This window comes from Brachyhypopomus gauderio, chromosome 17, assembly GCF_052324685.1.
Source record: "Brachyhypopomus gauderio isolate BG-103 chromosome 17, BGAUD_0.2, whole genome shotgun sequence".
NCBI lineage: Eukaryota > Metazoa > Chordata > Actinopteri > Gymnotiformes > Hypopomidae > Brachyhypopomus > Brachyhypopomus gauderio.
In genome coordinates, this window is record NC_135227.1 from 22,230,687 (window position 1) to 22,256,466 (window position 25,780).

At 45.7% G+C, this 25,780-nt stretch overlaps 1 protein-coding gene across 3 annotated transcripts in view; it reads right to left on the reverse strand.

Annotated features, from left to right (window-relative positions):
- Window positions 1-25,780, reverse strand: part of LOC143480671 (serine protease HTRA1A-like) — a 30,483-nt gene that overhangs the window by 3,041 nt on the left and 1,662 nt on the right. The window contains exons 1-7 of one of the 3 annotated variants that reach the window (XM_076978459.1): window positions 22,514-23,158; window positions 12,066-12,165; window positions 9,145-9,349; window positions 3,711-3,905; window positions 2,648-2,680; window positions 2,379-2,490; window positions 2,190-2,247 (exon numbers count right to left, since the gene is read on the reverse strand). In XM_076978459.1, coding sequence (XP_076834574.1) covers window positions 2,190-2,247; window positions 2,379-2,490; window positions 2,648-2,680; window positions 3,711-3,905; window positions 9,145-9,349; window positions 12,066-12,165; window positions 22,514-22,979 — 1,169 coding nt within the window. In that variant the 5' untranslated portion in view covers window positions 22,980-23,158. Of the gene's footprint in view, window positions 1-2,189; window positions 2,248-2,378; window positions 2,491-2,647; window positions 2,681-3,710; window positions 3,906-9,144; window positions 9,350-12,065; window positions 12,166-22,513; window positions 23,163-25,780 lie in introns of those variants that run through there. The other 2 variants (XM_076978460.1, XM_076978461.1) reach the window with 2 other exon arrangements.

Sequence of the window (25,780 nt, forward strand, 5' to 3'; positions counted from 1 at the left end):
GCGAAAGTATAAACCTGGCTTTACAAAATTCGAGAGGTGCACGACCTCGCGCCGCGACAGCGCGCGAGACCCTCGCGCACGGGCGGAGTCACCGCGATTACGTCATTTTCGCCGCGCGGACCCTCGCGCCGCTTGCGGCGCGTCAAGTATAAAGCCTGGTTTATACTTTCGCGAGCGACCGTAGCGCGCGGCTCCGCCCACCTCGCGCGATCCTGCGCGAGCGGTGTAGGCGTTTACTTTCGCGAACGTCGCGAGCGTCGCTGCAGTGTTCTCCGAAACGATAGGTGGCGATAGGTGGCAGTGGAGAATAAAAAACCCATGCAAAACCGGTGAAAGAACATTTTTACCTGACCAGAGACCGTATATATACACATCAGGCATCAAACGTAAATATGGCTTTGCAGTGTTGTCCGAAACGATACGTTAACAAATACGAGCCTCTTGTAATTCCAGGACGAAACATGAGAGAACGTGAAGACGTTAGACGTCTGGGTGTTTTGAAAATAAACAACCATTAAATAATGTGATAAAAAAGCGAATGATTTCGATTCATTTCGAGTATATGTATAAATATTTAACTTAATTAAGTTTAACGTGCTGGGAAATATTGAAATGGACCTTTAAAGTGACGTACAAGTGCTTTAATTCCACCTTGTATAGGTGTATGAGCCCGGCAAACATGACTTTGTCCATCGCGCTGAAGCGCGGCGCGCGCGCGAAGTTACAAAATTCGAGAGGTGCACGACCTCGCGCCGCGACAGCGCGCGAGGCCCTCGCGCACGGGCGGAGCCACAGCGATTACGTCATTTTCGCCGCGCGGACCCTCGCGCCGCTCGCGGCGCGTCGAGTATAAACCAGGCTTAAACCAGGCTTTAGGATTAAAGGATTAGAGGTTAAGCCTGGTTTATACTTTCGCGAGCGACCGTAGCGCGCGACTCCGCCCACCTCGCGCGACCCTGCGCGAGCGGTGTAGGCACAGTAGTCACTGCAGTGTTCTCCGAAACGATAGGTGGCGATAGGTGGCAGTGGAGAATAAAAAACCTCTGCAAAACCGGGGAAAGAAAAATTTTACCTGACCAGAGACCGTATATATACACATCAGGCATCAAACATAAATATGGCTTTGCAATGTTGTCCGAAACGATATGTGGTAGTATAAAGGGTACGAGGGTACGCGCGGCGAAAATGACGTAATCGCTGTGGCTCCGCCCGTGCGCGAGGGCCTTGCGCGCTGTCGCGGCGCGAGGTCGTGCACCTCTCGAATTTTGTAACTTCGCGCGCGCCGCGCTTCAGCGCGATGGACAAAGTCATGTTTGCCGGGTTCATACACCTTTATAAGGTGGAATTAAAGCACTTGTATGTCACTTTAAAGGTCCATTTCAATATTTCCCAGCACGTTAAACTTAATTAAGTTAAATATTTATACATATACTCGAAATGAATCGAAATAATTCGCTTTTTTATCACATTATTTAATGGTTGTTTATTTTCAAAACGCCCAATCTTAACGACTTCACGTTCTCTCATGTTTCGTCCTGGAATTACAAGAGGCTCGTATTTGTTAACGTAATTTCAACATTTTAATGTACTTTAGCCTAAATTCCAGCACTTTTCAAACCTGAAACACAAAGCAACATCAAAATGCGTCAGGTAAATGTTAATTCCCCTTTTTTTGAGGGGTGTTTCTTTATACTAACACATATCGTTTCGGACAACATTGCAAAGCCATATTTATGTTTGATGCCTGGTGTATATATACGGTCTCTGGTCAGGTAAAAATGTTCTTTCCCCGGTTTTGCAGGGGTTTTTATTCTCCACTGCCACCTATCGCCACCTATCGTTTCGGAGAACACTGCAGCGTCGTTCGCGAAAGTATAAACGCCTACACCGCTCGCGCAGGGTCGCGCGAGGTGGGCGGAGTCGCGCGCTACGGTCGCTCGCGAAAGTATAAACCAGGCTTTACAAAATTCGAGAGGTGCACGAGGCCCTCGCGCACGGGCGGAGCCACAGCGATTACGTCATTTTCGCCGCGCGGACCCTCAAGTATAAACCAGGCTTTAGGGTGTTAGGGTTAGAGAGTTAGAGTTAGGGGGTTAGGGTTAGGGGGTTAGGGTTAGAGGGTTAGGGTTAGGATTAGGCTTAAAGGGTTAGGGGGTTAGCTTTAGCGGGTTAGGGTTATGGTTACTTACTCAGGGCTCAGAGTCATCATTCGAATGCCAATGTACTTTTTCTTACTTGTTCCTCTACCTGTCAAAGAACCAAATGACCAGCATGTAAGTCACTGTTCTCCGACCCTGACACAGCGCTGAACGTTGATAAAGTCACATGACGCCTGTGGTCTGTGCAGGTCGAGAAGGAACAAAAGACATTTTGGGAACCTCTCTGTCTTTCATAGGACTCGTTGAGGAACTGGCGTATCTTGTCAGAAGGGATGGCGAAGGAGATGCCTGCAGTCACCTTCAGGGTGTTGATACCAATGACCTCACCATCCTGCAGAGCACACACGTCTGAAATGCTCCAGCAGTGGTCAAGACACTCACTCTATCTCTCACTCTCTCGATCACTCTCGCTCACACATTCACTCTTACTCTCTCCCTTTCTCTTTCACTCACATACGCCCAATAACAAAATACAAAGAAATACTGACCAGATTCACCAGAGGTCCTCCTGAATTTCCATACTGTTAAAGTGGAAACAAATTACGAAAGTTACTGGAGAGTATGGAAATGTGGAGTGTATTTGCCATGAGTTACAGACAGCTAATCCGTGAGTTAGAAATATGTATTTCTACATATATATTTAGAAAATATGTTCTGCGTGTGTACACTCACGTTAATGATGTGTTCTGCGTGTGCACACTCACGTTAATTATGTGCTCTGCGTGTGTACACTCACGTTAATGATGTGTTCTGCGTGTGCACACTCACGTTAATGATGTGTTCTGCGTGTGCACACTCATGTTAATGATGTGTTCTGCGTGTGCACACTCACGTTAATGATGTGTTCTGCGTGTGCACACTCACGTTAATGATGTGTTCTGCGTGTGCACACTCACGTTAATGATGTGTTCTGCGTGTGTACACTCACGTTAATGATGTGTTCTGCGTGTGCACACTCACGTTAATGATGTGTTCTGCGTGTGCACACTCACGTTAATGATGTGTTCTGCGTGTGCACACTCACGTTAATGATGTGTTCTGCGTGTGCACACTCACGTTAATGATGTGTTCTGCGTGTGCACACTCACGTTAATGATGTGCACACTCACGTTAATGATGTGTTCTGCGTGTGCACACTCACGTTAATGATGTGCTCTGCGTGTGCACACTCACGTTAATGATGTGTTCTGCGTGTGTACACTCACGTTGATGTGTTCTGCGTGTGCACACTCACGTTAATGATGTGTTCTGCGTGTGCACACTCACGTTAATGATGTGTTCTGCGTGTGCACACTCACGTTAATGATGTGTTCTGCGTGTGCACACTCACGTTAATGATGTGTTCTGCGTGTGTACACTCACGTTAATGATGTGTTCTGCGTGTGCACACTCACGTTAATGATGTGTTCTGCGTGTGCACACTCACGTTAATGTGTTCTGCGTGTGTACACTCACGTTAATGATGTGTTCTGCGTGTGCACACTCACGTTAATGATGTGTTCTGCGTGTGTACACTCACGTTAATTATGTGTTCTGCGTGTGCACACTCACGTTAATGATGGCATCTGTCTGGATGTAGTCCATGTCAGAATTTCGCAGGCCCAGTTCCCTCCCACCTCTTTGGGTGGTGCTCACAATCCCCGTGGTAACTGTGTTTTGGAGGGAAAATGGGCTGCCAATGGCAACCACGAACTCGCCTGGTCTGAGATCCGCCGAACGCCCCAGCAACAGCACAGGGAGTTTATTCTGGAGAGCAGATGAGGACCTCCATTACTGCACATGAACTGTTAGCATTCAGGCCTGCAAAATCTTACACGGCTGCTAAGATTTGGTACCAATTTCAAGAGCCCTGGAACATGACATCCACATTTTATTTATTACAAATTATAGCAGATTTATAAGCCTGTAATGTCAGTAATGTCAAGAGCAGATGTAACTAAAAGCATGTACCATGTAACTAAAAACCTGTGTCCAGAACAGAGAGACCAGAGGGGATCAGGGATGGAAATGTGGAAATGTGCTTTTCCACTTCCTCCTCGGACCTATTTCCAGAATACCCCCCCCCCCCCCCCCCCCCCAACACACTCCCAACAGTCTTGACAGTTAGGATCTCTTCATGGTTCAGTTGTGTTCATGGTTCGGGTGTGTTCATGGTTCGGGTGTGTTCATGGTTCGGGTGTGTTCACGCTTCGGGTGTGTTCACGCTTCGGGTGTGTTCATGGTGCACAATACTAGAACCTTTACTTTTGCTTTCAGTACATAAGTATATTTGAAAACCAATACATTTGTACTTTAACTCAAGTAGAGGACTAAAGGGGGGACTTCTACTTGTACTGCAGTAATGTTTTAACTCGAGTATCTGTACTTTAACTCAAGTACTTTAACTCAAGTACTTGGTTTGTGTACTTCGTCCACCTCTGCTTTTCAGACACAACAATTATTATCGGCCACTCCATGTATTGTGTATTTTCTGTGTCTCTTATCGCCAATATCATTGAGAATTTTAAAAAGTAAGCTTCCATCTTAGCCTTTAAACGTAAATACATTTAAACTATAATTTAGCAAACATCACGTGAGAAGAATTCGAATATCACTAACAACAGTGTAATTTTGCGTGCTCAAAACCGTATAGAAAGCATCACTCATTTTCCTTCTGTCATGGTTATTTGTATCAGTGTAAAACGATCTTAACGTAGTGACTGTCACGCTACGACCCAGGGCCCCTCCCCCCGGGGGCGTGTTCATGTTGTCTACGTCTGGTTATGTCCGTCTATGTAGTTCCGCGGGTGTGGTTGTGCGTGTTCATCGGTCTCACCTGTGGCTTGTCTCATGATCACTCGGGGCTTATGTGATTTGTCTATTTAATGTGCGTTTGCGCAGTGTATTGTGCTCGTCTATGTCTGAGTCTTGCACGTCTTGTAAGTGTTGTGTTATATGTGCGTTGTCTGCGCTATTATCACCACAAATAAAGTAACAAATAAAGTTTGCATCGGACTTCGTGCCTCGTCCTGCCTCCGCCCTCTACACGACATTAGATCAGCCCTCTACATGGAGTTAGATCCGCCCTCTACACAACATTAGATCAGCCCTCTACATGGAGTTAGATCCGCCCTCTATATGTCGTTAGATCCGCCCTCTACATGTCGTTAGATCCGCCCTCTACATGTCGTTAGATCCGCCCTCTACATGTCGTTAGATCCGCCCTCTACATGTCGTTAGATCCGCCCTCTACATGTCGTTAGATCCGCCCTCTACATGGAGTTAGATCCGCCCTCTACATGGAGTTAGATCCGCCCTCTACATGGAGTTAGATCCACCCTCTACACGACATTAGATCCGCCCTCTACACGACATTAGATCCGCCCTCTACACGTCGTTAGATCCGCCCTCTACATGGAGTTAGATCCGCCCTCTACATGGAGTTAGATCCGCCCTCTACATGGAGTTAGATCCGCCCTCTACATGGAGTTAGATCCGCCCTCTACATGGAGTTAGATCCGCCCTCTACATGGAGTTAGATCCACCCTCTACACGACATTAGATCCGCCCTCTACATGGAGTTAGATCCGCCCTCTACATGGAGTTAGATCCGCCCTCTACACAGTTAGATCTCCTTCATCTCCACTACACAGATGGAAGCATTTTTGTTTTCCCTTGTTTCCCATGTTTTTTCTTTCTTTCTCATATTCTCTCAGACTCTTTCTCTTCCTCTTTCTGTTTCTTTCTCTCCATCTGTCTCTTCTTTTCTGTTTCTCTTCTTGTTCCTCTCTTTCTCTTTCTCTCACTCTCTTATGTTTGAAGCATCTTATGTTTGAAAACATTTCCATCATGTCTCCACAGCAGAGCCAATGCTAACTAACCCTAACCACCCCTAATTAACCCTAACTATCCCATAGCTAACCCCAACTAACCCATAACTAACTCTATTTAACCCATAACTAACCCGAACTAACCATAATTAACCCTAACTAACCCTAACCCCAGAGAAACATACAGCCACTGAGAGAGTGACAGAGAGACAAAATGACTGAAAGAGAGAGAGACAGAGAAAGAATGACTGAGGGAGAGAGAGTGACACAAAAAGAGAGTACTCAGTGTGAAGAGAAGCAGTACTCAGTGTGAAGGAGCAGTACTCAGTGTAAAGGAGCAGTACTCAGTGTGAAGAGAAGCAGTACTCAGTGTGAAGAGAACCAGTACTCAGTGTGAAGAGAAGCAGTACTCAGTGTGAAGAGAAGCAGTACTCAGTGTGAAGAGAAGCAGTACTCAGTGTGAAGAGAACCAGTACTCAGTGTGAAGAGAAGCAGTACTCAGTGTGAAGAGAAGCAGTACTCAGTGTGAAGAGAAGCAGTACTCAGTGTGAAGAGAAGCAGTACTCAGTGTGAAGGAGCAGTACTCAGTGTGAAGAGAAGCAGTACTCAGTGTGAAGGAGCAGTACTCAGTGTGAAGAGAAGCAGCACTCAGTGTGAAGGAGCAGTACTCAGTGTGAAGAGAAGCAGTACTCAGTGTAAAGGAGCAGTACTCAGTGTGAAGAGAAGCAGTACTCAGTGTGAAGAGAAGCAGTACTCAGTGTGAAGGAGCAGTACTCAGTGTGAAGAGAAGCAGTACTCAGTGTGAAGAGAAGCAGTACTCAGTGTGAAGGAGCAGTACTCAGTGTGAAGAGAAGCAGTACTCAGTGTGAAGGAACAGTACTCAGTGTGAAGAGAAGCAGTACTCAGTGTGAAGAGAAGCAGTACTCAGTGTGAAGGAGCAGTACTCAGTTTGAAGAGAAGCAGTACTCAGTGTGAAGAGAAGCAGTACTCAGTGTGAAGGAGCAGTACTCAGTGTGAAGAGAAGCAGTACTCAGTGTGAAGAGAAGCAGTACTCAGTGTGAAGGAGCAGTACTCAGTGTGAAGAGAAGCAGTACTCAGTGTGAAGAGAAGCAGTACTCAGTGTGAAGGAGCAGTACTCAGTGTGAAGAGAAGCAGTACTCAGTGTGAAGAGAAGCAGTACTCTCTTTAGGGGAGGGAGACAACCACCCAGCAGTCCGTGTGAGACTCAGAATCCAGGTGAGCCAGCCAGCTAGAGACACGGCAGTGAGAATCACAATACAGACAAGCAGAACAAGAATGTTACTTTTAGAGAGAGGGAGAGAGGGAGAGAGGGAGTGAGGGAGTGGGAGAAGGGATGGGGAGGTTTACCACTCCAAACATGTGCTATCCATTCTGTGGCCCAACTGATGGTGGGTTTGGCAGAGTGGGGAAGACTGACTGCACTGACCCACTTTAACACCACACACACACACACACACACACACACACACACACACACACACACACACACACACACACACACACACACACACACACACACACACACACACACTCCCACATGCATGCACGCATTTAAAACAGCACCAGAAGTGCAAGAGGGGGAGAGAGTCCTGTAAGTGCTTACAGGGACACATCCTGTGGTTCGGCCAGACTTAAACCCACACAGACACATACATGCTCTCTCTCTCACACACACACACACACACGGTTCTGTGGTTAAGCCAGGCTTTAAACCCGTGTGTGTGTGTGTGTGAGTTACATCTTGAAGATTTAGATGTGTAAACACTACTATCCCACTACTGCTGCTGAGGTAATCCCACTACTGATGTCCTGCTGAGGTAATCCCACTACTGATGTCCTGCTGAGGTAATCCCACTACTGATGTCCTGCTGAGGTAATCCCACTACTCATGTTCTGCTGAGGTAATCCCACTACTCATGTCCTGCTGAGGTAATCCCACTACTCATGTCCTGCTGAGGTAATCCCACTACTCATGTCCTGCTGAGGTAATCCCACTACTCATGTTCTGCTGAGGTAATCCCACTACTGATGTCCTGCTGAGGTAATCCCACTACTGATGTCCTGCTGAGGTAATCCCACTACTCATGTCCTGCTGAGGTAATCCCACTACTCATGTCCTGCTGAGGTAATCCCACTACTCATGTCCTGCTGAGGTAATCCCACTACTGATGTCCTGATGAGGTGATTCTACTCCTGATGTCCTGCTGGTACTGAGTCTCAACCTGTCTTAGCTGCTATGGCACCTCCTAACAGCACCAATGCCCCCTGCCGTTAACCCCGCCCCCTTCACCCCACCTCCATGACCTGGTGGGATGTTTGTGTGCCAGGTTTTCGACCTACACCTCATCAACCATTATTGAAGTGTTTATATAAGAGGACGGGTCTCCTCTTTGGGTCCTGGTTCCTCTCCAAGTTTCTTCTCATGCACTAGGGAGGTTCTCCCGTTGCCTTTGGTTTTCTCACTGGGGGCTCAGAGGTGTATAACACTGCGTTGTGACAACAGGCGTTGTAAAAAGCACTAGGCCTATACAAATACATTGATTTACTTTGTACTTACATCAGCCCCAGTTAAACATCTCTCCCAGTTGGACATCACCCCCAGTTAAACATCACTCCCAGTTAAACATCACTCCCAGTTAAACATCACCCCCAGTTAAACATCACCCCCAGTTAAACATCACTCCCAGTTAAACATCACTCCCAGTTAAACCTTTACTTTCCACCACTTCCTGGGTTCTGCTTAACCTTTTCATCAGGCTGACTGTCTCTGTCTGACCGTCTCTGTCTGTCTGTCTTTGTTTCACTCTGCTTCATAATTCTTCATTTCCATCTTTAATCAGGACACCCCTGCCCCCCATGCCCCATGCCCCCAAGGCCCTTTGCCCCCCCTGCCTCCTGGAACATGCCATCCCTGGACTTAGTGTCTCCTCCAACACAGTCTTTTTTGCCTCCACCTCTTCTCTGACATTAATGCAGCTGAAGGATGTGTGTGGGAGACAGGAGACAGCAGACATGCTGCAGGGACACTGGAGCCTCCATAAACGTCAGTGATCAGGTCTGTGTCACACCTGTCAGTCTTCACCCGAAGATGTCTGCTTGCTTGTGAAACAAAGGTTTTGAGCCTGGCTGAGTCACTAATGTATGCGGACCCCTACCAGAGAGTCGATCTTCAGGAGGGCAATGTCAGACTTCTCATCAACATCTTTGATCTCGGCGTCATACGAGATGCCGTTCTTTAGCTCCACCTTCACTCGATTCTTATTGGCCACCACATGGGCGTTGGTCACTATGAGTCCGTCGTCGGAAACAACAAAACCTGAACCACTCGCCACTGCCATTTCACGCTTTGAATACACCATCCTAACAGAGGGAGACAGACAGACAGAGAGAGACAAAGAGAGAGAGGGAGACAGATGGAGAGACAGAGAGAGAGACAGAGTGAGAGAGAGAAACAGACAGAGAAAGAGAAACAGACAGAGAGAGAGAAAGAGAGAAAGATAGAGAAACAGTAATAGACAGAGAGGTAGGACAACAGGAAACAGGAAACATAATATAATCTACAAGCAACTTGAAGTCATTTGTTAACTAAAACATTTACTGCATTGCTTTGCAACATAGCCAGTGTACTCTGTCAAACCAATAAAGAGTGAGACAGAGAGAAAGACTCATAATCCCCATATTCAAAACTGGTGTTAAATTTGACCCAAACAATTACAGAGGGATCTGTGTCGACACTAACCTGGGCAAGTTATTCTACAACAGCAGAATAACAAACTATCCAACAGAACATAATCTGAGCAAAAGACTTCTTACCAAATTATTAAACATCTGTGTAAGGGCCAATGGGCTAATCAAGTCAAACAAGCAACACCTGTTTGGCACCTCTATATAAGCAGCTATATATAAGCAGCTCTATCCAGGAGACCAGCTGCTGAATTGCAGGTCAGTGTTCATACAGCTCGGCTGATATTTTTTGCTAGAGGTTACGGGACTTGCTCTTGGGCCTCTTTTCTTCTTTACTCTCGAGTCCCTCTCTCTCTGGTTTTGGGTTAACTTCCCAACTTCTCCAGAAGCGTTTGCTCAAAAGTCTAGAAGGACTAGTTTGCCTCCCTCTCTGTGTGTTTTTCTTTTGGCTACTTGTGGTTGGGAAGTTTATTTCTGTTTTTTGCTTCACTGAACGAGAGAGCCAGTCCTTCCCCTAGAGTCCTTTGTTTTCTTCCTGCTCAATCCATTCAGGGACTTTACCCATTTCCTTTCCTCTACCTGCTCCCGGCTGCTCCCTTTTGTCCCTTTGTTCTCACTCCCAGTAAACTCAGCTGTTGGGTCCTTCCTACCCAAAACCACGAGGTGGCTCGCACGGTTCACCCCTGACTAGCCACCCTGTTACCATCTGAGATATTAATTCTCCACACTCCAATTGATAAATATGTAAACCAAAAGAAAGGCAAAATCTTTCTTGTTTTGTAGACTTTAATAAAGTTCAATTCAATTTGGCATGAAGAATTATTTTATAAACTTATTGAAAATGGTGCTGGGGGAAAGTGTATGACATCATTAAATCAATGTATAAATCACAGTAGATGCACAGTGAAAGTTGGAACGTTCAGAACTGAATTCTGTCTACAGTTATGAGGAGTGAGACAAGGCTGCAGTCTGAGCCCAATTCTAATATATGTATTAGTGAACTGTCTGAAAAACTTGATCAGACTGATGAAATCCCGCCTCTCTATGGGTGATGCCACAGTTAAATGCCTCCTGTATGCAGACGATCTCATTCTGCTGTCCCCCACCAGAGAGGCTACTGCAAACATACTGAAAACATTTTGTGAAAATTGGGTACTGAAAATAAACTGCAAAAAAGTAATATTTCAGAATAGAACCAAATGTCAAGGGAATTATGTTTTTACATTTAACAACACCAACATTGAACCAACCAAAACATACACTTATCTAGGGATAACAATTAGTTCTACAGAAAGTTTTGGCTCAGCTGTGAAGGAGCTCAAAGAAAAAGCAAGAAGAGCCCTGTTTGCTATAAAAAAATCGATCAAATTTGAAAATTTAAATTTGACTTAAATTATTCAAATCAGTAATTAAACCAATTGCATGATATAGCAGTGAGGCGTGGGGACCCCTAACAAATGATGATTGCTTAAATTGGAATAAATGTCCAATTGAAACCCTGCATACAGACTTCTGTAAAAAACATCCTACATGTACAGAGAAAAAAACCCAATAATGCCTACAGAGCTGAACTAGGATAATATCCAATTATATTATATATTCAGAAAAGACCTATACATTTTTGGAAACATATCAAATCTAGTAATCCCCAATCCCTCCATTATAAAGCACTGGCTAGTCAGGAACTGAACATGGAGGGGTTTCCCCTCAGTCAGATGGTCCTGAGTCTCAGGGACCTAAAACCAAACACCATCACTGACAATAATCAGCCTGTCCACACGCTCGCTCAAAACATCAGACCCAATCAAACCAAACACCATCACTGACAATAATCAGCCTGTCCACACACTCACTGAAAACATCAGACCCAATCAAACCAAACAAAAACTAAATTGCATCACCTACTGGACTGAAACTATGCAAAATCGAGACTACACATTGGCAACCTACATGACAACAATCAAAGACAAGAAACTGAGGAAGATATTGAAAATGTACAGACTCAGTGAGCACAGTCTGGCCATTGAAACTTGCTGGCTTAGACAGAGCTGGTTACCCAGAAAGGCCAGACTGTGTTCCCACTTCGAAATGAATTATATAGGAGTAATGAGAATCTCCCCTGAGTTCCAACACTGCAGTGACACTGCAGTGTTGGAACTCAGACACTGAGGACAATCAAACAATTGGTTATTGGTCATTACATGTTAAGAAAGCGTATGTATTTTATTACATTCATGTCAATAAAGCATTGTCAAATTAAATAGAAAAATTGAAAGAGATGGAAAGAAAGACAGAGAGAGGTAGACAGAGAGTTGAGGAAGATAGAGAGGTAGAGAGATGTACTGTAGAGTAGTTCTTCATGAAGTAAATGGCACTCTGGTGCCTGGCTTACTTGCGGTACAGTTCAATATGAACGACAGCAGGGATGATCTTCTCCACCACATCAGCGATGAAATTGAACTTGTACCTGAGGCTGTTTGGGTTATCCTGGGCTGGAGACAGGGAAGGGCAAGACACAATCAGACAAAAACATGCAGCTTAGAACAAACCACTGAAAATATTCAATTACATCACCTCGACAAGTCCACAACATCAAACTAGCACTTAACTAAAAACAGACCCATTTTCTGTAAAAATATACATGGGTTGCTGGATACTAGTACAAGCTATTCTCTCTCTCTGTTTCTCTCTCTCCTTCTCGCTCTCTCTCTCTTTCTCACCCTCACATGGGCAGTTCAGAAGCATCCTTAGACGTGTCTGGAATTGTTGACTACAGTCCTCTGTAATTTCACCACTGACTGAAAGGGTGAAGTCGCTTTCTTCCATAAAAAGTCTATCATCACTTCTCAAAAGCTCATCATAAATTTCCCCTTTGTAAACTAGAAGCACAAAATGCCACTTTTATTTGAATCTATGTTCCATAACCCAGAGTGTCAGACAGTGCCACAGTATTTAGATGTGCACGACTGAAACACACCAGTTGCAAGAAAGAGAGAAGAGAAAGAGAGAAGAGAGATATTTTTCTCATCTATTATAATGCTTTGGCAATATTGTTGTAGATTATAGTCATGCCAATAAAGCTTATTTGAATCTGAATCTGGAAAGATAGAGAAATAGAGAGAGAGAGTGAGAGAGCGAGGAAAGAGAAAGAGAGAGAGAGGAAAGAAGGAGAGAGAGAGAGAGAGAGAGAGAGAGAGAGAGAGAGAGAGAGAGAGGAAAGCAGCTGTGGTTCATGCAGGGGAAGACGTGTGGTTAGGAGAGAGGACAGGAGCTCCAGTCCAGCCTGACAAAGCCACATCCAGCGTGGCGTGGATTCTCTTCCTGGCCTGCAACATCTCAACTAATTATAGCCTTGGCTAATTACAGCCTTGGCTGGCTCAGGTCTTCCTGGTCCACAAGAGGAGAGTTCCCCAGGAAGGACCTTACCTTCATTTTACAACCAGAATGTTGCTGTCAGGAATTCAATGGCAGGTCATCACACTGGCACGTCACTACACTGGCATGTGATCACACTGGCATGTCAACACAATGATGCCATAAAATTTTGTTTCTACAATATGGCAGAATAGGAACTAATAACTAATGAGTGTCATGGTACAGCCCCGTTCCCGCCCCTTTGGGTGTGTGGAGATGTAGTCTACGTCTGGTTATGTCCATATGTATTTCCTTGGGTGTGATTCTACACTCACTTATTAGGTACACCTGTCCAACTGCACATTAACGCAAATGTCAAATCAGCCAATCACATGGCAGCACCTCAATGCATTTAGGCATGTAGACATGGCCAAGACGATCTGCTGCAGTTCAAACCGAGCATCAGAAAGGTGAAGAAAGGTGATTTAAGTGACTTTGAACGTAGCATGGTTGTTGGTGCCAGATGGGCTGGTCTGAGTATTTCAGAAACTGCTGATGTTCTGGGAATTTCATGCACAACCATCTCTAGGGTTTACAGAGAATGGTCCAAAACAACGTTTGGAAAAACGTTGCCTGGTCTGATGAGTCTCGATCTCTTCTGTGACATTTGGATGGTAGGGTCAGAAATTGGTATCAAGAACATGAAAGCATGGATCCATCCTGCCGTGTATCAACGGTTCAGGCTGGTGGTGGTGGTGCAATGGTGTGGGAAATATTTTCCTGGCACACTTTGGGCCAATTAGTACCAATTGAGTATTGTTGCTGACCATGTCCATCCCTTTATGACCACAGTGTACCCATGTTCTTCCAGCAGGACAACGCGCCATGTCATAAAGCGTGAATCATGTCAGACTGGTTTCTTGATCACGACAATGTACTCTAATAGCCTCCACAGTCACCAGATCTTAATCCAATAGAACACCTTTGGGATGTGGTGGAATGGGAGATTTGCATCATGGATGTGCAGCCGACAAATCTGTAGCAACTGTGTGATGCTATCATGTCAATATGGACCAGACTCTCTGAGGAATGTTTCCAGTACCTTGTTGAATCTATGCCACGAAGGATTAAGGCAGTTCTGAAGGCAAAAGAGGTCCAACCTGGTACTTTCAAGGTGTAATAAAGTGGCTGGTGACTGCATAAGCATTGGTGGTGACACAGACAATCAAGCAGTGAGTGGCGGGTTCATCCAGACAGGGTGGGAGCCAGAATATCAGGGCTGACTCGGGTGCCATTCCTCTGGCTACCACAGGAGGGGGCCTCACGAGTCAGTACCAGTCGGAATAGGTGCAATCAGCAGTGATCCATCACACCTGTTATCCTTGTCATTTAAGGAGGTTGGTTGTGACCGATCACTGCTGAATCGTTGTGGTCATGCCGTTGTACGCATTTGTTGTGTGTACGCATTCCTCTGTCACACTGACTATTGGCTTCGCCAATCTCACGGTCAGTGTGAGCCGGTGCTTGGGACCACCTCTCTGTGTTTTTTACATGCAGTGTGTACACTCCCATGCTCACCGCGTTACACAGAGTTTGGTCTGGTACAGCTTTTGTGTCAAAGTTTGCGGTGGAAAGTAAGAGCCATCCTCTGACAGTCTCTATTTAAGGGAAGGAGCAGGTAACCAAGATGACACCCTTCAAGGAGAGTTTTGTTTGGGTGCCAAATGTAGATAAGCAAGAACAAACAACTTCTTGGGTGTACTCCTTCGATTTTGACCATCCCGGGTCCAAAAATATTAAGCCCAATGCCTTCTCTCACCTATGGGAAGACCATGATTCCCACCACCAAGATCGTGGCTCCCGTCCAATGGGACATCGAAACCGCCGTAAAACGGGCCTTGGATTGGGATTCCAATCCTGGGGGAGGTCCTGTAGGCCGGCTCTATGTTTCGGTCTGAGTACGTGGGCTCACGCCTCACCGTTCGCCGGGCACATGGCGCACCCTTGAATTAATCAAGTGTCATTTTTGGTGGCCCAATATTGACCAATCTGTGGGCAGCTTTGTGGCTGCATGCGCTGTGTGTGCCCAGGGGAAAAGCCCACGGTCCAAACTCGCGGGGCTACTTCACCCACTTCCGGTCCCTTCCCGTCCCTGGTTGCACCTCTCCATGGACTTTGTGACCAGGTTGCCCCCCTCTCGGGGCAACACGGTGAGCCTTGTTATTGTGGACCGCTTTTCTAAATCTAAGTTTATAGCCCTGCCTACACTCCCCTGCGCTCGTGAGACTGCTTCAGTCTTCCTGCAGCACGTGGTTCGTGCTCACGGCTTCCCAGTGAATGTGGTTTCTGACCACGGACCGCAGTTCACCAGTCAGTTCTGGAGTGCTTTCCTCAAGCTCCTGGGTGCCAGGGCCAGCCTCTCCTCTTGCTTTCACCCCCAGAGCAATGGCCAGACGGAGCTGATCAACCAGGACCTTGAGCAGATGTTCCGATGTCTGGCCTCCTCCAATCCCGCATCCTGGTCTGATCGGCTGATGTGCACGGAGTACGCCTACAACACCCTTTAACACTCATCTTTGGGCATGTCTCCCTTCGAGTGCCTTTACAGTTAAGCTCCGCCTATGTTCGCTGACCAGGAAGGGGATGTGGCGGTGCCCAATGCCAGAGCCCTGGTGCGCCGCTGCAGGTTGACCTGACAGCTGGCCCGCAAGGCCTTGCTGAAGAACTCTGCCGGCCACAAGCATGGTGTAGATTAACGTCGCCTTCCGGCCTTGTCATTCCGTCCTGGGCTACGGGTGTGGCTGTCTTCCAGGGACCTGCCAGTCCACGTAGATTATTTCCACGATTGAGTTCTGTTCTCCCCTGTTATCCGTTATACTTAGCTGGGGAACAAGAACTATGACTACTACTGTAGAACCACCCTGCGCACCACGGACTTGTGCTAATGGGCCGCCCAATGGAGGATGGGTTCCCTTTTGAGTCTTGGTCCTCCCGAGGTTTCTTCCTAATCCCCACCATCATAGGGAGTTTTTCCTCGCCACTGTCGCCTCTGGCTTGCTCATTAGGGACTTGGACCCATAAGATTGTTAATCTGTAAAGATTGTAAAGCTGCTTTATGACAACGTGTTGTGAAGAGCGCTATACAAATAAAGGGCACATTATACAAATAATTTAAAATATAATCTATATGGTGACCTTGGACCAAACCTTTGCGAGGTTGAGGCTATTCTTAATGCACATCTAGAGATCAAAATCACCTGCTTCTTCTTAAGCATTCTTAACACCCATTCTTCCTTCTGGACTCTTTAATCAGCAGGATTGTTATTCTAACGACCAACCTTCTGTTTCTAATCTTACAAAGATAGATAAAGGCATGTGGTCTCAGTGAGGGAACTGGATTATGTTACATTGATTATGGTCGGAAATAATGAACTGGATCATGTGATAAAGGGAGAGAGACAGAAGGGGAGAGAGACAGATAAAGAGAGAGAGATACTTTAGTGACCTAACTGACAACAATCAAAGACAAGAAACTGAGAAAGATATTGACGATGTACAGACTCAGTGAGTCTGACCATTGATACTGACCGGCACAGACAGAGCTGGTTACACAGAGAGACCAGACTGTGTTCCCGCTGTGATCTCTCAGTGGTGCAGACAGAGCTGGTTACACAGAGAGACCAGACTGTGTTCCCACTGTGATCTCTCAGTGGTGGAGACAGAGCTGGTTACACAGAGAGACCAGACTGTGTTCCCACTGTGATCTCTCAGTGGTGCAGACAGAGCTGGTTACACAGAGAGACCAGACTGCGTTCCCACTGTGAGCTCTCAGTGGTGCAGACAGAGCTGGTTACACAGAGAGACCAGACTGTGTTCCCACTGTGATCTCTCAGTGGTGGAGACAGAGCTGGTTACACAGAGAGACCAGACTGTGTTCCCACTGTGAGCTCTCAGTGGTGCAGACAGAGCTGGTTACACAGAGAGACCAGACTGTGTTCCCACTGTGATCTCTCAGTGGTGCAGACAGAGCTGGTTACACAGAGAGACCAGACTGTGTTCCCGCTGTGATCTCTCAGTGGTGCAGACAGAGCTGGTTACACAGAGAGACCAGACTGTGTTCCCGCTGTGATCTCTCAGTGGTGCAGACAGAGCTGGTTACACAGAGAGACCAGACTGTGTTCCCGCTGTGATCTCTCAGTGGTGCAGACAGAGCTGGTTACACAGAGAGACCAGACTGTGTTCTCACTGTGAGCTCTCAGTGGTGGAGACAGAGCTGGTTACACAGAGAGACCAGACTGTGTTCCCACTGTGATCTCTCAGTGGTGCAGATAGAGCTGGTTACACAGAGAGACCAGACTGTGTTCCCTTCCCACTGTGATCTCTCAGTGGTGGAGACAGAGCTGGTTACACAGAGAGACCAGACTGTGTTCTCACTGTGAGCTCTCAGTGGTGCAGACAGAGCTGGTTACACAGAGAGACCAGACTGTGTTCTCACTGTGAGCTCTCAGTGGTGCAAACAGAGCTGGTTACCAGTGTTGCGAATAACGCCGTTAAAAATAACGGCGTTAGGTAACGTCGTCATTTTGTCAGTAACGGGATAATATAATTAGTTACTTTTCCTGTCGTTACAACGCCGCTGACGTTACTGGTCATTAAAAGCGGTGCGTTACTATATATTGATATACTAACAGTAATCCGAGCGGACCGCTGCCCAGGCTAGTGAGGAGTAACAGATCTCGATAGGTCACAGTTCTCGGTGTAACACCTTTTTAACTTAACAAGTCAGTAAGCGATTGGCTAAGGCAGCGTTATGGTAGCCAATCAGAGCCAGTGTTTTTACACGCGCGCCGAAGCACGCGAGTGACACGACACAAACGGAGAAGAGGCCGAAATGGCGTCAGGTGCAAGCCGAAGAAAACTAGAACTTTCAAGACGATATAAACATTATTTAAGAAAATACTTGAAGTTCCTGAATGTCTACCAGACTGGGTATTTGATTTATTTAATTAAGAATAGAGGTTGTATTGTTAAGTTTACTTCTGTTGTAAACAAACCAGTTGTCTCAGGTTGAGAGAATTTAATTGCATAGATGTAAACTTTATATAGTGTAACTGTTTACTTTTGCTTTTTTTTTTTTTTCTCAAAGATTTGGGATTTTAAAGGATTTTATCCTGCACTGGTCTGTGGATGTGCAATAAATATCAAAAGTTAAACAATTTTCTGATCTACTCATTTCAACTGACTGTGAAAACTGCTTTAAAAAAAAAAACTTAATTAATTGGCATATAACCTTTTTTTAACTGTAACGCAAATAGTTACTTTCCCTGGTAACGAGTTACTTTTATTATAGAGTAATTCAGTTACTAACTCAGTTACTTTTTTGAACAAGTAGTGAGTAACTATAACTAATTACTTTTTTAAAGTAACGTTCCCAACACTGCTGGTTACACAGAGAGACCAGACTGTGTTCCCACTGTGATCTCTCAGTGGTGCAGACAGGGCTGGTTACACAGAGAGACCAGACTGTGTTCCCACTGTGATCTCTCAGTGGTGCAGACAGAGCTGGTTACACAGAGAGACCAGACTGTGTTCCTACTGTGATCTCTCAATGGTGGAGACAGAGCTGCACTTTCTTACTGAATGTCCTAAATATGATCCCATTATAAGTGAATTCTACAGGAAAGTAATGAACGTCTCCCCTGAGTTCCAGCACTGCAGTGACACTGAGAAACTGCTGTACATATTAGGAGAGAAGAGTGAACTGATCACACACACACACAACACCATACGTGTCAGCCTGTCACCACCTGAGGGACAACCAGTGAGGACAAGCAAACAGATGATTACTGATTATTACATATTTAGAAATTATTTTGGCTCATTTTATTTTTTTATGATTTGTAATTACTCTGTAAACAACAAAATTCCTAGTGATATATTGCAACTTATAATACTGTCTTTAATACTGGCTGTTATCTTTACGTTTACACTTACATGAACTGATTTGGCAGCAGTGTGTTTCATTCATGCCAATAAAGTATTGATGAATTAAACTGAGAGAGCAGGAGCTAATGTGAATAAACTACAAACATACTACTGACCACCACTGTAGTGCCTCTGCAATTCACTCTGTACAGATGACAGTCCTGCACCGGAGGCCTAAAGACATCTGGATTTCTGGTCTATTGCAAATCTCCTTTACTGATCCAAATTTAACATACAAACACATTTAATATATATAACAAGGCAGGATTCTGCCACTCATCTAATGTGCACGAAGACATTTCTGGTTGGCTACTGCATGAAGGCCAATTACTACACATACACTTATAGGACAGCATCATAGTTCAACCCAAAACTTACAGTTAAGTTGCACAATTGTGTTACAGCTTTTTAGTTACAACATATCTTAACAGTCAAAGCCAGGGCCGATGCCATGGGGGGCGAAAGGGGGCGTCGCCCAACCTCAAAGCTATAATCCAACAATCCAGCCTCAAAACTACAATCCAGCCTCAAAGGCACATTCCAACCGAAGGTCTTGCAAATACTTCGGCAGGGTCTGTGGGCTGAACAGGCCTCAAGTGCCCTGTGCCCCTCTGAGTTCTGTTGAAGTACGTGGATGGAGAGGAAATCAGGAAAAGGATCTTTAGCGTGGGAAAGTCCTACTGGCCTGTACTGGACGGACAGTTAGGAAGTTATTTTTATGGACATTGCTGGGTTGTGCAGGGAGGCTCCTGGCACTGGAATCAAAGGCAACAGACAAACAAGACAACAGACAGACAAGACAACAGACAGAAAGTGCAGCAGACGTTTAGCCTCTCATCCACTACTCACAGTTACTGCAGCCTCAATGCAGTCTCACTCCTCACTCTGGAGTTTTACTCCTCACTCGGGAGTGATACTCCTCACTCAGTCCTGCTCCCGAACCACACCAGGTTCTCACAGCACCATGCTGTATTTTCTCTGTCACCACCTTCTACTTCAAAAGTAAAAGTACTTGTAAAAGTATTAAACAAAAATAAAACCTTAAAGTGCGGAATTTATCATTTAAAGTCTCCTTTAAGTCTGCTTTTAAGTTGAAAGTTTGTCTTATCTTCTGGTGTAACTACTAGTACATCTGAAATGTTCATGAAAACTATATACACACAAATACACACAAACACACGGACACACAGCTTATGAACTCAAGAGCTTTTTAAGTTGCCAGGCACATGCTTTCACAAGATACCATCACATTTGTCCTCTGTAAAGCTTTGTCTATCTGTTTCTGTGTCTCACTGTCTCTATCTCTCTCTCTCTTATCTGACTGATGTTACCTAAAGAATCATCCTGTGGATCTAGCAGCAGGATGTGAGGTTGGTATGCACAAACTCACACATTCACTCACATACTCATTCACTCACTCACACACACTTCAGAAATATGCCTTGAGTAGGCCAGTTTCAAACCTCACAATTATAAGACATGACCCCACACTCTCACTCTCCTCACACACACACACACACACACACACACACACTTGTGGGACTGCTCCAGTCAGCGGAACATGTCTCATGGCTTCAGAGTGTGATGCGTTTCTAGAACAATCAGTTGCAGTGTCAAGCTGAATTTGGACAGCTTTTCTGTCAGCTCCGTGACAGCCCGCCGAAGGCACCGCGTGTGGGAGTAGTGGGAGGGGCTGTGTGGGCTGTGGGAGGGGCTGTGGGAGGGCCTGTGGGGTGACATACTGCTCTTTGCAACTCGCTGACGTCAGCCCTCAGCAGGGCAGAGTTTCTCACATGGAATCAGCACACGCGCTGCACCTGATGTCACTCCAGGCCTTGTGCCGCTTTGGTGTCCTTTAGCCAAGCTTCAAACCCTGGAGCCTGACTCTAGCTGACCACAGAACAGCTGTGAGCTGCTATCATTTAGAACCTCACTGACCAAAGCTGCAATCAGACCTTCAGGGAAACTGACCCTGGATCAGCCATGAACAGCAAATATCTTCTTCTCCTTTGCTCTCACACACATGAGTCATGTAGAGATAGAAGCTCATATGTTCCACTGATGGAGAGTGTGTGTCTGTTATAGAGAGAGAGGGAGGGAAAGAGAAAGAGAGGGAGCGAGAAAGAAAATGAGAGGGAGAAGGGGAGGGAAAGAGGGAGAGGGATAGAGAAAGGGTGGAGAGAGAGGGGAGAGAGAAAGAGGGAGTGAGAGAGGGGGAGAAACAGAGGGAGAGAGAGAGAGGGAGGAAGAGAGAGGGAGAGAGAGAGGTGCGAGATGGAGAGAGGGGGTGAGTTGTGTGTGATGTCACTTGGCTGTCTCTCAGGTGAGCCTCTGGCAGGGTGAGGTGGACATCATCACCAGCTCTGAATGGTGTTAATTCAGGAAACCACTTAAAACTCCAATCAACACCTGGCAAATGGCAACCTGGCTCCCCTGGACCTGAAATGTTTTTGTTGGGCCTGAATATGTTTTATGCTTTTAAATATAAACATATAGAGAAAGGAACCAGAATCCTTCCAGTTTTAAGGAATAATAATAGTGTCCATTTTCTGTTAGCCTATACCTGACCCCAGATATAAAACCCAGCATGCACACAGTCTACATGCAGCAGGAAAAGACAGAAAGGCTCTAAGAAGTTTATGGGTAGGCACACTTCCACACTCACACACACATACACACACACACACACACACACACACACTAACAAGTTCACATTAAAGTATCCTGTTACATCAAGAAAACATTCCATGTGTGATTGTAATCTTCTAACATGGCCTAGAGGCCCATGCAGTGTGTGTCTCTATATGATGATTAAAACTGGTGTGTTGGGTGCCTGTATGATGATTAAACCTGTGCTGTGTCTGTATGTCTGCATGATGATTAAAACTGCAGTGTGTGTCTGTATTACAAAGAAACTGGTTGCTGCAGTTTGAGCAGTTTAAATTCGCATTTCAAAATCATCTGCAGTAACTGCTGCAACTGGTGTTTTCAAAATGTAACACATTAAAGAAACTCCTTCCATTTATCAGCACCACCCTACCAGTTTGGCATTCAGCACCGGTCCGTTTCAGAGCACAAGGCGGCCGACTGATGTGATCACCGCCACAGCTGCATCTGCTAAGCACTTGGGATATTTCTGTATTTTGGTATTTGTGTCTGAGGTGTTTGTGGTGTGTGTATGGTGTTCAACAAAGATGAGTTTCTAATGTGGTGACTTTTAAAGTAAATGTTCATTAAAGAGTTGTTCCAGAGTACCAGAGTGGACAGTAATAAGACTGTTATAAATCTGAAAGCTGTTACTGGTTAAAATACACATGACTAATGCTGAAGGGTATATTGGCTGAAATTAAGCTGCTACAAATGATCACACAAACACACACACACACACACACCTACTGTATTGAAGCAAAGTTAGCATATTTGACTCACACTAATTTGTCCAGTAGGTACATGCTACTGGGTTTCTAGGAAACATCATCACGCTGTGTACCGAGTTCTCACCTTTCCCGCAAGCGCCCCGCTGGATGAGCAGAACTGGCGGCTGCTGGCGCGTCTGTGCTCGGGTACTAACACGCTTCAATTCGCACATGTTCCGGTAGGAGACGCCATCGCTGCCACATACCGGGTCGCCACTTTTGCAGACACAAACCCCGCTTTTCCCTCTGGTCCTGACGGTAGAGGAGTGACCCACGCCGCCGCTAACGGAACACTCCAAGCCCTCTCCACATACCGGGTCGCCCAGTTTCCCGACGCCACCGCAGGATTCACCCTCGCCAGACGCGCACACTGAACAGCAGTTACACCGGTCCAAAACCTGCCCCGTCCAACAGTCCTTTGGCATGGTGGGGCACATGGCCGTGTCGCAGTGACTGGGACAGGCACCGATCACATACCGCTTGGTGAGTCGTGCGTCTGCGTGTAAAGTGGCAACTACGGAAACGAGACCAAGCAGAAGCCCCCACATCATTTTCTTTTCCAAATTAAGACGACAACCGAGCAATCAGTGGCTGAAGTTCTGTTAGAGTTCGTCTCGGGATGTTCCTCTACCTTGCTATACAGAAGAGACGTTTCCACTCCCGAGAGCGACTCGCATTTGCGTTTTTGCTGGTGCGGCGTTTATAAACGCGCTCCCGGTTGCGCGCTCCCGGTGGCGCGCGTTCACGTCCGACCGCAGGATGAGGGTTTGCGTTAAATGGACGTTTCAATTAGCGCTAGCTTTGAAATCTGACTTATAACATCTTCGAGAAGCTGTATGTAAAACAATGAAAACTTAAGTCAGATTACCGAAGTCAAAGTGCGATGGAAAAACGCTGGAGACACGAGACAAACGTGGAGCAAATAGTTTTCCTCATTCTCTCTGTTCTCTCCTTTAAAAACCATCCGTTAAATCCTTTATTCCAAATGCGCAGTGTATGGTAGCCTACTTGTTTATAAGACGTACATGTGTAAGGCCACGGTGTGTTACCGTACGAGCTGAGCAGTGAGGCTGGGATGTGTAGCGAGTTTCACAGCCTTCCTCGTCACATCATGAAAACTCGCATTAATGGAAAGGTCGAGATTTAGTGCAGCCGCTGTCATTAAAACCCGACAGACATAACAGGCTGATAAACAGCAGAACGGAGTGGTATGGAGCTATTATAGTGTCACCAGAACCTGAACCTGAAATCATTATTACTTGAAAAAACAGTCTGTAAAATCCTCGCAGGTATGCAAAAATTCGAGTTAAAATTCAGGTTCAGGTCGAAATTCAGGTTCGGGTCGCAATTCAGGTTCGGGTCGCAATTCAGGTTCGGGTCAAAATTCAGGTTCGGGTCGTAATTCAGGTTCGGGTCGAAATTCAGGTTCGGGTTGTAATTCAGGTTCAGGTCGAAATTCAGGTTCGGGTTGAAATTCAGGTTCAGGTTGAAATGCGGTTCATCCGGGATACGTAGGATGAGCAAACAAACTCAGAGCTAATCGAACTGCATCTGGCCAATCACAAAACATATCAGAGGTCATTAAGAGGCGCGTCTTTCTGCTAAATTTCCTGTAAGAGTGCGGTCCCTGTTTGGCGTGTAAGTAGCATGTAAGCAGCACGAAAGTGACCACTGTGCCACCCAGAAATGGCACCTTTGTGGCAGCTGCCACATAATCGTGGCACTTAGTGTGACCAGTGCTGCGTGACTGTGGTCTCCGTTGTCCAGAAACGCCGCCTGCCTCTGCTGACAGACATCTAAAGACTCTTGGGTGACTCTGCGTATCGGCCGGCCACTCGCTTAAAATCATCCCGACGAGCTCCGAATCGCCATTTGTTGAAATGAAGATGGTTCATAACTTTTGTTTAAAAATTATGTTGAGTGAAATACTAGCCGACATCCAGCTAGACAGCTCTATATTACTAGTTCAGAATACTGTTTAGCGATAACGTCGAATTAAGATTATAGGAGGGTACGTGAATCTACAGTGGTAGACCGTTAACGACAGCACTAAATTTAAAGGGTTTATTATTATAGATGTATGGTTATCAGTGAATGTTCCTACACGCCATCAGCGTCATTTAAACCTCTGCGAGCGAATGGCATCGCATTTAGTATTTGTGCAATTTGTAATATATTTCGCTTTGTATTGGTTTATATTGTTAGTCTAGATTACGTCTGTTACGACCCCACGATGTCATGGGTCTAGGTTTGGGGTGTGGGGTAGTAGCATGTGCGTAGTGGACAAGATGAAATTAAAGAAGAACGCGAAAACCAGACGGATACGTAAGAAAACGCTTTACTGCAGAGTGGTAATGGGTAGAAGAGCCTTTTCCACGCAGCAAAACACTGAACAGACACGTACGTACAAAAATACACGATTGACCATAAACCAACCAAGGAAAGGAGCAGTAGACGGCACCAAAGAAAAGAAACAAACAAAATATACTACACTAAGTTAACAAAGCAAGACTCACACCTTACTAACATAAATAAAGAAAATATATCTACGACGATAATCTCAAACAAATATACATACACGGTGCCCGCCTCTATACTGGTGTTTCTTATAAAATATCCCTGCATGGGTGTATATATAATTGTGCACATGCTACTACGTTCTTACTCCATGGTGGCGATTTTCACAACGCTATTCATGACAAAAGCTATCGCACAAACCCTCACCTCTCACATGAGAATCATGAGCTACAGTTTCTCAAAAGTCACACACAACCGTAAAGGCAATAAATGCTCGCGTCGCCTCCCGGCAACTTCCAGCAACTCCGTCATGCAGATTATGAAGCCGAATATCCTCCCCCTCATCCAAATCACGATCTTCGATTGGCCGACATAATCCACCCGTACCGAGGCAATCCACCTGTTAAACCAAAATTAACCGAAAGAGAAAACAACCTCCCCAAAATCCACAGTTCACGTAACACCGCAGCATCAGCCATCAACCACCGAGCGGCTACTGCCACTCATTGTCTACCACTAATCTAAATTCGACATTATCGTTAAAGAGTATGTGTTCTGTATGAGAGTATGTGGTGTGTGCATGGGCAGTGGCGTGCACAGACATTTTGGGGGGCAAGTGCTGGGGGGAAGGGGGGGGCACTTTTTAGCGCACGTGGAACAATTCATTATAAAAAAATTACAAGCGCATGTTGAATGAAATTTGACTTTTATTAGTAACATTCTCTAAACGTGAGTTTTCAATGGAAAAAGTCACACCGCCAACTGATAAAATCCATATCCAATATTAACTATAGTCATTGTCCTTCAGTTAACTTCTGTTTACCCTCCACTGTCT